Source organism: Phascolarctos cinereus, unplaced genomic scaffold, assembly GCF_003287225.1.
Source record: "Phascolarctos cinereus isolate Bilbo 61053 unplaced genomic scaffold, phaCin_HiC Scaffold_5;HRSCAF=322, whole genome shotgun sequence".
Lineage (NCBI taxonomy): Eukaryota > Metazoa > Chordata > Mammalia > Diprotodontia > Phascolarctidae > Phascolarctos > Phascolarctos cinereus.
In genome coordinates, this window is record NW_027555958.1 from 415,891,716 (window position 1) to 415,904,541 (window position 12,826).

Here is a 12,826-nt window from a genome sequence, read left to right on the forward strand (position 1 = left end):
ATCTCTGTCTCTTCCACTTGTTCTTGCTCTCACTGGCCCTCTCTCTCTCTCTTCCCCCTAATTCTCTCCCTCCCTCTTTCATCCTTTCCTTCTCTCTCTGTCTCCCCCTCCCTTCCTCCCTCTCTCTGCGAGTCTCTGTCTCTCTCTTTCCCTCTCCTTTGTGGACAGCTCTAACCCCAGCTAGATAAGTAAAGAGCATCCTTAGTATCACCCTATGTGATCCAGGAGCATTGCTTGGACACTATAGAACACATGACAGGATGCTAGAAGAGGGACACTGTGAACCTCCACTGCCATAGTGGAGATCACCGGAGAGAAGGGATCCAGGACCTGCTAAAGTATGACCCCAGTATGGGAAAAACTCTTGTCATGATACTTGGCATGGGCTCTGTAGAGCTTACCATTCATTTAGAAAGTATATATTTTAATGCCTCTTTTTCTATCAAAAGATCTGTTGATACTATAGAGACAAATTGCTGCAGGTCTGGAATGAGTATATTCCCACGATGGGTGCTGACTTGGTGACTGTGTGCTTCCCCACCCCACCCCACCCTGTTATTGTTGTTGTTCAATTGTGTCTGACTCTTTGTGACCCCATTTGGGGTTTTCTTGGCAGAGATACTGAGTTATGGCTATAATCGAGGGTCCTCCATGTCATTGGCTTAAGGCTCAGTTCAGGAAGGGCTGAAGTAAGAAGCAGTTTAGTCAGAGGCAGTGTAGCATCATGGGGAGAGCAACGGACTTGGGTCAATTTGAACTGCTGAACTTCACTGAGATCAAAGGGTATGAGTGAATCCCCGAGGCTGTCACACCCCCTGTGACCTAGGACAAGTAATATCACTTTTGTTTTTCAGTGGTTTCCGACCCTTCATGACCCCATGGACCATATTGTCTGTGGGTTTTCTTGGCAAAGATACTAGAGTGGTTTGCCATTTCCTTCTCTAGCAGATTAAGGCAAATAGAGGTTAAATGATTTGCCCAGGGTCACACAGTTAATGAGTGGCTGAGGCTGGATTTGAACTTAGGTTTTCCTCATGCCAGGCCCAAAGTTCCATCCACTGAGCCACCTAGCTGCCCCCTAATTTCACCTTACAGGGCTCTTAGCTTCCTCATTTGTAAAGTGACAATGGAGGTGTACTCAATGACTTCTAAGGGACCTTCTAGTTCTAAATTAGGATTTCTTTCTTTTAGTAGGATAAGGCTATCAGTTGATGTGAACAAAGTCTTTAGAGGAATCATCTGTGGTGGTCAGTTCATAATTTATTGATTTTGGCCTGTAATTGGACTCTTAATTTGCATATGTATACAGGTATGTTTTATCTTCCCAATTTAGATTTATATGTTCATCAAAGGCAGGATCCCCTATATATATATATATATATATATATATATATATATATATATATATATATATATATCCCATAGAGCAATCAGTATACTACATATAGTAATGCATATCATGTGTGAACTAGGTATTACATGCTTGTTCAGTCATTTTTCAGTTGTGTCCAATGCTTTGTGACCCCATTTGAGTTTTTTTTGGCAGAGATACTGGAGTGGTTTGCCATTTCCTTCAGTTCATTTTCATAAGTGAGGAAACTGAGGCAAACAGGCTTAAGTGACTTGCCCAGGGTCACACAGCTAGTAAGTGAATGAGGCTGGATTTGAACTCTGGAAGATAAGTCTTCAGGCCCCAGTGCTCTATCCACTATAGTGCCACCTAGCTGCAATCATACGCCATATATGTACTAAGTATACTATTGGGCACGTAGCAATATGATGTACTTCTGCCCATTGTATTTGGAGTCAGAGGACTTGGGCTTGAATCCTGGCCTTATTAGTTACCACTTAAATGATTACGGACCCCTTCCACCTCTCTGGGCCTCAAATGCCTCATCTGTTAAATGAGGACCTTGGTCTGAATGATCTTCACAATCCATTCCAATTTAAAATTCTTTGATTTTTTTTCCCTTTACAATCTCATCTGCAAGACTCTATGAGTTAAACTGATATTTCAGTTAATCAGTTACTACTGTATTGTAAAGTAATGTGCTAAATGGCTCTTCATTTTAAAAAAAAAGAGTTCTTGTTCTCTCAGGAAGTTGACATTCTGCTGGGGGAGGGGGATGATTTACAACCTCCACAAAGAGAAATAGGAAGTAATTCAAAGACAGAAAGTGGGTTAACAAACTGGGGAGAAAGGATAGCTCTGGGATTTTGTTGTTATTGTTCAGTGTTTCAGTACTGTTTGATACTTTGTGACCGCATTTGGGGTTTTCTTGGCAAAGATGGTTTGCCCTTTCCTCCTCTAGCTCTTTTTACAAATAAGGAAACTGAGGCCAACAGAGTTAAGTGACTTGCCCAGGGTCACACTGCTAGTAAATGTCTGAGGTCAGATTTGATCTCATGAACACTAGTCTTCCTAAGCTCAGGCCCCGAAATCTACTTCACCACTTAGGACTTGGACTAGACGGTCTTTGAAGTCCTTTCTGGTTCTGACAAGCTATAACCACATCTAGTGTATGCCCTGTTAGATCCTACGGGAAATACAAAATAAGTAAATAGTGCACATTCCCTCGCCTATGTAACTTTTGTTGGAGAGTGAACTTATTATGTCTGTGAATCAACTAGAGAATGACGTAAGACGACACAAAATAAAGTTTTCATTTGGGGCACAGTAAGGTCATAGCACAAACAATTAACTGCCATAGCTTTCCTTTGGGAATAGTTAGCTTTACTTCATTTCTGAAACTTACTGGAGGAAGATCACCGCCCAACCCCAACCCCACCATTTATAGAATAGTTAAAGAGATCCCAGTGTTTCAATTTAGCCATCCGAGGTCTGCAAGAAGGCATTGTGTGTAATCTGGTACAAAGAGCCCAAGCCTTAGTTAGAGTCAGGAGGCCTGGGTTCAAGTCCAAACCTCTACTCTTCCTGGGTGTGCAACTTTGTACAAGTAACTTAGCTTCTTGTTTGTTAAATGGGAGCCTACCTCACAAAGCTGTGGCCCACAAAGCATTCTGTAGACCTTCAAGCCCTTTGTAAGCAGGAGCTATAATTGTCTTGGAAGGATTTTTGGAATGTGTTAGATGATGCCTTCCATTTACTAGTGGCTGGGAATAATCAAGTGGAATCCACTGGAACATTTACAAGTTAAAAAAAAAACAGTGACAAAAAGTGATGACAGTGAGTTCAGAATATAGAGCAACTTTACAGCAGAGGAGTCATTTTAAACTTAGGGAAACCACTCCCCAGGGCACTAGTGGGGTTAAAAGGTGCTAAAAGGAGAAGAGGCTGCTCCCTGAAGGTCCATCAGCTTCCTATGCTCAAAGGCTCCATTTCATCAGTTCACCCAAGAGGAACCAAGGTTTGGGACACAGCCCCTCGCAAACCAAGCTCACAAGAGATTGGTTGGTAAATCAGAATGTGATTTATTAGTTTGTAATGAGAAATACAGTTGCTAAGTGACCAAAATACTTATATCATTTGGTCAATAGATTCTTTCTTTTCCAAGCAGAGATGTCCACTCGGGAAATGAAACTAAGATTTGAAGCCTTCTTGATGGGCATAAGGTCCATAAAGGGAATTGGATGATCTTAATGGACAGGGCCATAACATTATGGGATCCTTATGTTTCCATCACCACTATTAGGAATATATGGGTAAAACAGAGAGGACTCCCTTGTGTTGGCCTGTCAGGGCACTCTCTTGATTAGGTAAGGCTGGAAATGCATTGCAATATTCTTACTTTGGGCACTCCTTTTTTCTTTTAAAGATATTATATTAAAAGTTTTTGCCTCATAATTCTGTTATACTAGCATTATTTCCAATAATTACAATTAATTAGGACAAGTTCATTAAACAGTTATATATTATTTGTTATATATTATACACCTTATCATACATTGCTTTACATATTAATTTATATGCTTATATAACCTATCACATATTAGTCAGGATTTATATACTAGTATACCTACTATTACATATTTGTTATATTTTATATACCTTATCATGCATTAGTTATATCGAACATATTAGTTTACACGTTGTTATAGTTTGGTCTTCTTGATGAGATTTGGAGAAACTCCACTGGCACGTTTTGTAGAGCTCCTCTGGAGGATCAATAAAACAATGTAGACAAGAATTGCATAGAGTGAAGAGGTGTGAATGGGCTGCTATCTGCCCTTATAAAGAGTATTTTCATATCGAAGGGATCCCAGTTCATTGTATTGTATGTGTGCTCAATATCAAGACCCAAGAAAACTCCCATCTCCATTATTTGTCAGCCACTAGTATTCCCTCTCCTCTCCCTGTCCCTTTTAACTTTGCCCACTACAAGAACAAACGGCCAAATGAGTGTGGCCCAGTTACCAGTTTAGTAGTAGGGCCATTAGCACCGAGACAGGCAGAAGCACCACTGAATTCTTTTATGTGTATTCCAATTGGCTTAATTGTGGGAGTGACTAGAGTCACGCAGGATGAGCAGGCCTGGGGAGTGGAGTGGGGTGGGGTGTTTCTATCTGTATCACTGGAAGGAAGAGCCACATCTATAAGATCACAGATCCATTGAGTATTTGAGCTATGACTACTGAGAACTTGTCTGGGGACAATACATTCCTAGCCATGTCTAGTTTCTAGAAGTTGATCAATTCCATTCCATTCAATTCAGAAAATTTGGAAGGAGGGGTAGATCATGGATTCATTTTTTTAAAAATTCATTATTTCTTTATTTTTAATGTTCATTTTAAAAAAATTAAAGGTTCCAAATTTTCTTCCTTCCTCCAGCCCTTCCCCTGAGAAGGCAAGCAATATAGCAATTAAATATGTGAAGTAATGCAAAACATATTTCCATATTAGCCACCTTGTCAAAAAAACCCAAGAAAAATAAAGAAAGTGGAAAAAAAATGCTTGTTTGCACTTAGACTTCATCAGTTTTCCCTCTGGAGGTAGATAGCATTTTTCATCATGGGTCTTTGAGAATTTCACCAAATGTTTTAAAGGAGCTTTTATGTGGAAGGCACAGGGCTAGGCACTGGGAATAGAGAGACAAGCACAACACAGTTCTTGCCCTAAAAGAGTTTACATTCTACTGGGGCAAACAAGATGCATAGATAAGTAATAAGTGACTATTTGGTTTATAAATTTTAATTCCACTTTTTTTGAATGGAAGAAATTGATTTTCTTTCCCTCTTCTTCCCCTCCTCCCATTTAAAGGGGGAAAAAAAACCCTTGCAACAAATGTAGAGAGTCAAGCAAAACAAATTTCCACTTTGGCTTTATATATACATTTTAATCTGCACCTTGATTTCATCACTTCTCTTCATCACCAGTCCTCTGTAATCCTGATTTATCATTGCATTGATCAGAGTTCTTAAGTCATTCAAAGTTGTTTTTACAATGCTGTTATTGTACACATTGTTTGAGGTTTTTTTGTTTTGTTTTTTGTTTGCTTTGCTTCTACTCACCTCTGCTTCAGTTCATAAAAGTCTTTCCAGCTTCCTCTGAAATTATCCCCTTCATCATTTCTTATAGCACAATACTATTCCATTACATTGACACACTATAATTTATCTAGCCATTCCTAATTGATGGGTACCCTTTAATTTTCATTTCTTTGCCACCACAAAAGAACTACTATAAATACTTTTCATATATAGGGATCATTTTCCTTTTTTTAAAAAAAATTTTTAGGGCATAGGCCTAATTGTGTTATCATTTGAACAAACTGTATGTAGGGTTTAGTAACCTTTGGGGCATAGTTCCCAAATTACTTTCCAGAATGGACTGACCAATTCATACCTCCACCAGCAGGACATTAATGTGCTTGTTTTCCTGCAGCCCCTCAGAATTTCTCATTTTCTTGTTTTGTTTTGTTTTTTTTTGGTCAGCATTGCCAATATGATAGGTATGAAGTAGAACCTCAGAGTTGCTTTAATTTGCATTTAAATAATTGTTAGTGATTTGGAGCACTTTTTCATATAGCTATTAATATCTTGAATCTCCTCCTTAGAAAACAACTCATTCATATTGCTTTGACCATTTATTATTTGTGGAATGGCTCTTATTCAAGAAATGATCATTTAAAGGGGGGGAAAGTATTAATTTGACTAACAATCTCCCTGTTCTGTCTGTCCTGGGTGCTTTGCGTGGAGGTGCATCATTCCCTGAGATAACCTACCAGGAATGAGGAGCTCTGGCAGCCTGGAAAAACTGATATGATCTTAGGCTGTATTAAGAGAGGAAGGAACGGGGACCAGAATAAAGGAGGTGATCTCCTCCTGTACTGTACTTTGCCCTGGTCAGACTATGTTTGGAGCACTGTGTTCATTTCTGGAGGCCAGAGGGATATTTGTAAATTGGTTCATGTCTAGAGGACGGTAACCAAGGTGATAAGAGACATGTTGAGAGGGCCGGAGACTGCCATCTAAGCTAATAAAAATAGCAGGCAGCTGAGGGGAATGTGGGATAGAGCACTGGGCCCGGACACTGGAAGATCTGAATTCAAAGTAGGCCTCAGACCCTTACTAGTTGTGTGACCTTAACAAGTCACTTAACCGCTGTTTGCCTCAGTTTCCTTAACTATAAAATAGGAATTATAATAGCACCTAACTCCCAGGTTTGTTGTAAGAATCAAATCAGGTTATAATTATAAAGCACTGAGCACAGTGCCTGACACATAGCAGGTGCTATATAAATGCTAGTTATTATTAATAATGGCCAGCATTTATATAGCACTTTAAAGTCTGCAAAGCACTTTACAAGTATTATCTCACTTGGTCCTCACAACAGCCCTATAAGGTTGATGCTATTATTATCCCCATTTTACAGTTGAGGAAACTGAGGCACACAAAAATTAAGTGACTCACCCAGGGTCACACAGCTAGTGTCTGAGTCAGGATTTGAACTCAGGTCTTCCCTGACTCCAAGACCAGGGAGCTAGAACTGAAAGGAAAGATTTATTCTATATTACACAAAACCAAGTAAGAGACCGTTCCATTTCATCTAGCACAATGACTGCCACATAGAATGTGTTTAACAAATGCTGGGTCATTGCTAGTCATTCTGACCCATGTCTTGCTACTGGACTGGGATGACTCTGGAAGAGAGAGTGAGGCTGATAACTTTGCACAGCCCTGCCTCATTTAAATCCAATCCACTTGCAAGTTAAGATATCACTCTCCTGATGTCATGGGTCCTCTTCCAGAATGAAGGACCAACACCAATGTTTAATAAATGAGAGTAGATTGATTGATTGATAGTTGAGAAGTAGACATGCTACGTTTGCTTAAAGAACTCCATGAGGGAGGGTGGGCTTTGTCTGGAACCAGCCCATTTCGCTGTGGGATAGCTGGAGTCCTTAGCAAGTTCTGACTTGCATCAAACCTGAATTTTTTTCTTTTCAGTTTCTACTCATTGCCGCTGGTTCTGCCTCGGGGGCCAAACCAAACAAATCTAATTCCTAGTTCACGGGACAGCCCTTCAAATACTTCTAGACAGCAGTCATGATTCTCTGGAATCTTCTTTTCTCCAGACTAAATATCTAGCTTGTCATGTGGAAAAGGGGTTAGATTTATTCTGCTTGGCTGCAGATGGCAGAACTGGTGGCAATGGGTGGATGTTTCCCAAAGGCAGACTCTGCACTGATATAAGTAAAACTCTCATAATTAGAGCTTCTTCAAGGTGGTACATGGCTTGCCTCAGGAGAGAGTAAATTCTCCATTACTGGAGGTATGGAGGCGGATACCTGTTTGGAGAGGATATGGAGATGGTTTCTGCTTAGTTTGGAACACATTCATGACCTTTGCTGTCTCTTGACACTCTAAGATCCTTTGATTCTGTTAGGATTACATTCCTCAACCAGGAACCTTCCAACAACCCCATCCCATTCCATCTCTATTTTAGCCACCATTTAATCTGGAATGCACGGTTCTCACCCACATATACATCTTGTCTGTTGAGTGTGCTCCTTATGAAAAGATGGCCGTTGAGGGCCATAAAATGAACCTGGGTTATGGTAATTAATCACTTGACATTTGTCACTCATTTGAATCACAGTATCTTTGGGCCAAAGTCAACATAATGATAATAGCTCACGTTTGTATAGCACTTGCTTTAAAGTTTGCAAAGTGCTATACACATATTAACTCATTTAATCCTTAAAATAACTCTATGAGAAAGGTGCTATTATGATCCTCATTTTACAGATCAGAAAACAGAAGCTTAAGAGAAGTTAAATGACTTGTCCAAGATCACACAGCTAATAAGTGTATGAGGTAGAATTTGGACGCAGGTCTTCCTGATTCCAAATCTAGTACTATCTCCCCTTTGCCACCCAACTGCCGGGAGGAAGCAAAGGGGAGGTACAGATGGCTTTTATCTCTCTCTCTCTCTCTCATTTTTTTACAGGCTGAGCACCAGATGGGATTTCTAGACCTTCAAGGAGTGATGGAGAAAATATCCTTGGACAACTCACAACCTGGAATTGGAAACCCTTTTACTAATTGGAATCTAACTGAAGATAAATGAGAAGCACTTTCAATGTTCCGTTAACCAACTGTATTTATAAACCTAAAAAGTAAGCTATTATATTATTAGGAAATAGGTGGTAGACATAATAGTAGGAACAAAAGATCTTCGTCAGGAAGGAATGCAAAAGAGCCTTCCTTCTTGGTCAAGCTGGGGTGTGGGGGAAGGTGAAGATATGAGAAGAGGGCAGCAGTGATACAGTGAATCAGTAGTATTTACTGTGCTTAGGAATCTTGTTGATGTTGAATTCTGCCCACGTATTCTTCGGATCTGGAAGAGATTCTTTTTTGTAAGTTGGAGTCTTGGAGGATGTTATAAGGTCAGTATATAGTGTCTGTAAGGGTTTTTTGGGACCCCAGATGGCCCTCATTGGCAGTCTGTACTTAACATTTTCTAAAGGAGAGAAAAGTAGAAGGAATGAATGAACCTGGGAAGATTTTTAAGCTTTTTTTTGTGGGGGGAGGGGAAGATACCCAGATTTCTCTGAATCAGACATTTACTTCAATAAACATTTACTAAAGGGGCAGCTAGGTGGCACAATGGATAAAGTACCGGCCCTGAAGTTAGGAGGACCTGAGTTCAAATACGGCCTCAGACCAAAGACTTGATACTAGCTGTGTGACCCTGGGAAAGTCACTTAACCCCAATTGCCTAAAAATAAAAAAGAAACATGTACTAAATGGCTATTTTATGCAACTGACTGGAGGCAGGAATTAGGGAGAGAGAGTATTTGCAAAGCACTTAGCACAGCATCTAGCACTTTTTTTTGTGTGTGAGGCAATTGGAATTACGTGACTTGCCCAGAGTCACACAGCTAATGAGTGTTTTATATATATGAGGCGGGATTTGAACTCAGATCCTTCTGATCCAGTGCTCTATCCACTGCACCACCTAGCTGCCCCTCAGCAGCCAGCACTTTAAGAGGGTATTTAATAAGTGCTTGCTCCCCTCCCCACAATTAAGTCTAGTAAACTCAATATCTGATTATTTCATTAATTAGCCAGGCTTCACCTCACTTTCCCTACCATTTGGTGGGTTTACTGCTTATTAGGACTTCCGTTTTTGTTCAGTTGTTTCAGTCATGTCCAACTCTTTGTGAATCCCATCTGGAGTTTTCTTGGCAAACATACTGCCATTTTCTTCTCCAGCTCATTATACAGATGAGGAAACTGAGGCAAACAGGGTTAAATTACTTGCTCAAGGTCACATAGCTAGCAAACATTTGAGACCAGATTTGAACTCCTGAAGATGAGTCTTCCTGATTCTAAGCCCAGGGTTCTATCTACTGTGTTACCTAGCTGCCCATTAGGGGCTCCACCCATGGACTGAAGAGGAATGAATAGACTCATGAGTCTATTCTGGTCTTGCTCTAGGGAAAATGGTGGTGGGAAATAAAGCTAAAATCCAAAGCCTAGTATGAAGTTTTTCTGACTGCGTGCCCAGTAGCCTCATTAGTTTGCCTGGGGAATCCTCTAGTTTGTTAAGGAACTAGAAATGGCCCATACTCTGAAATCTCATAAAGTTGGTTATGGGATTAGTTCTCCCCTTTCTACATAAATGAGCTATGAATTTCCATCATCCATGCCCCATAATGACAAACGTTGATTGAACACACTCTGACTAATACCCTAAATAATAAAAAGAGATAAACAAGGGGTGGTTTGAGAAGCTTGTGGAAGGAGAAGGGCAGAGCTGATGGTAGGGATTATTTACATTTCAGAAGGCTTGTTCCACTTTATAAAGAGAATCTTGATTCAGGGCAAAGTTCCCCTACCTTCAATCCCTGAGCATTTATAGTTTTGTTTAATGATCTCATCTGCTTTTCAAAAAGGTTGGGTACACAGTGGATGATGAAGCATAGGAAAAAGATACAACTGATAAGCCTGAAACCGAAGTAGTAGGAGCCACTGCTCATTGAAGACAGATGAGAAACGCAGATTAAAGCATCCCAGAAAGCAGAAAAAAAGTCAACTGGAAACTAAAATTCAATTTCCCAGATGATTTTTTTAAGGGGCATACTTCCAGGTGTGCTGTCCTGTAAGAAAATTCTAGATATTATGAGTTAATATTTCAAAAGAGAGAGTAAATTATGGACATTAGAAAAGGATTCTTTCCTTTACAGAATGATTCATTTCACCGGTCCTTCAGAAAGCTAGCCCAGCACATCTGAAATATGATTCTAGCCAGCTATTGTACTCCTGTGATTTGCACTACGGGAGGCTGAGGCTGGGGGTCACTTGAGCTTGGGAGTTCTCAATGGTAGTAGGGCTAAAGCTGATGATGTATCCTCACCAAGTCTGGCATCAATATGATGACCCCCTGGAAGCAAGGGACTACCAGGCTGCCTGAGTATGGGCAGACTGGTCTAAGTCAGAAATGTGGCAGGTCAGAGCTCCCATAAGAATCAGCAGTGGGACTGGGCTCATGAGTGGATGCTGCACTTCCAGGCTGGGGGAGATAGGCAGACCTAGTCCTAAAAAAAGAAAAGGAAAGGAAAGGAAAGAAAAGGGAAAAAGTATACCAAAGGTTGATGCAAACAAACTCTTCAATACATAAAGGAATAAAATAGTGAGTTCACATCACTGGCAGACTTCAAGCAGGGTCTGGATGACCACTTGTGGAGGATATAGTTGAAGGGATTCCTGCTCAGATACTGGTTGAACTGGATGACTTCTGAGGTCCCTTACAATTCTGAAGTTCCATGACATCTGCTTGAACTTCTAAAGGATTTGTATGCCTGAATTCTGTGTGACATGATAATGCAAGCAGAGGCTACTTATTAAGGAAGTATCACGTCCAGAACAAGACAGATGTTCATTATCCTGTACTTGACTGGGCTGCACTTGTAGTATTGTGGCTCGGTTCTGGACGAGGGATGAGTTGAAATGACCCAGAGAAGCTAGTCAGGAAGATGAGAAGCCTCATGTGAGTATCTACTGAAACCATTAGGGTGGCTTCACCTAGAGAAGAAATATTTTAGAGAGGCATAACTGCTGTCTTCAGATATTTGAAGGACTGTCCTGTGGACCAAGGATTAAATTTCAGAGGGGAGAATCAGAATCGGTAGGTAGAAGTTAGTGTGGTGGATATTGTTTAATAGGGGGAAGAAATTCTAATTAATCAAAGGAGTCTGAAAATGAACTGGATTGTGAGTTTCTCCTCATCACTAGTAGAGCTTAAGTAGAGCTTGGATGATCACTTTAAGGTATATCATAGGAAGAGGTCATCCATGATAGCTGATGGACTAGAGGACCTCTAAAGTTCTTCTCAACTCTGAGACTGTATGAATCTGTGAGAAGTCCATTGGCTCATTTTAATGAGTGATCCCAGGGTATATAGAGTAATAGAAATAGAGTCCAGAATATGTTGAGTACAGAGAAATAGAGTTATCAGAGCTGGAAGGGACCTTAACAATTGTCTAATCCAACCCTGTCATTTCACAGAGAGGTTTAGTGTCTTACACAGAGATAATAAGCAGCAGGGTCAGGACCAGAGCTCAGAGCTCTGGAGTTCCAATGCTCTTTGCAGGCCAAGCTACAGGCTTGATTTAGGTTGGTAGCATTAACAACAAACAAAGGCTGAAGTCTCTGGGATCTCGTTGGGTTCCTACTCAACTGTGAGATAGATGCAAAGAAATCATGCCTATATAACTATTTCTATCAATTATGGAAACTAGCTAGCTCTCATTCTAGGTGCCTGGTTCTCCTTACATTAGTGCTAACATAAAGTTAATTCAAAACTAGAAGAACTGAAGTCATCACTTTTAATTAAGGCAAATTGGATGGGTTAAACAAGCCATAGCCATATACAACAGAGTTTCCTTGAGGCAGCTAAGCAGTACAGCGAATAGAGTATCAGGCCTGGAGTTAGGAAGACCTGAGTTTGAATCTGGCCTCAGACATTTATTAGCTGTGTGACCCTGAGCAAGTCACTTAAAAAAAAAAAAAATCTGTTTGCCTCAGTTTCCCCATCTGTAAAATGAGGATAATAATAATAATGCCTACCCCCAAGTCTGTCATGAGGGTCAAATGAGATTAATATTTATAAAGCACTTAGTGGCACATATTAGGTCCTATATAAATATTAGCTATCATTATTAATAATGATGGTGATAACTGACTTTTATATGATGCTTTGAGGTAAAAAAACCCTTTATCTATATCATCTCATTTGATTCTCTGAACAACACCATGAAATAGGTATTGTCTAGTATAACTATGATAATAATAATAATAACTTATAGGGCAGCATGAGGTTTGCAAAGCCCTTCACAAATATTATCACATTTGATTCTCA

At 40.1% G+C, this 12,826-nt stretch overlaps 1 protein-coding gene across 1 annotated transcript in view; it reads right to left on the bottom strand.

Moving 5' to 3' along the window:
* Nucleotides 1-3,878: 3,878 nt before the first annotated feature.
* Nucleotides 3,879-12,826, bottom strand: part of DNM3 (dynamin 3) — a 682,754-nt gene continuing 673,806 nt past the window's right edge. The window contains exon 25 of the mRNA XM_078156497.1: nt 3,879-4,551. Coding sequence (XP_078012623.1) covers nt 4,337-4,551 — 215 coding nt within the window. The 3' untranslated portion in view covers nt 3,879-4,336. The remainder of the gene's footprint in view (nt 4,552-12,826) is intronic.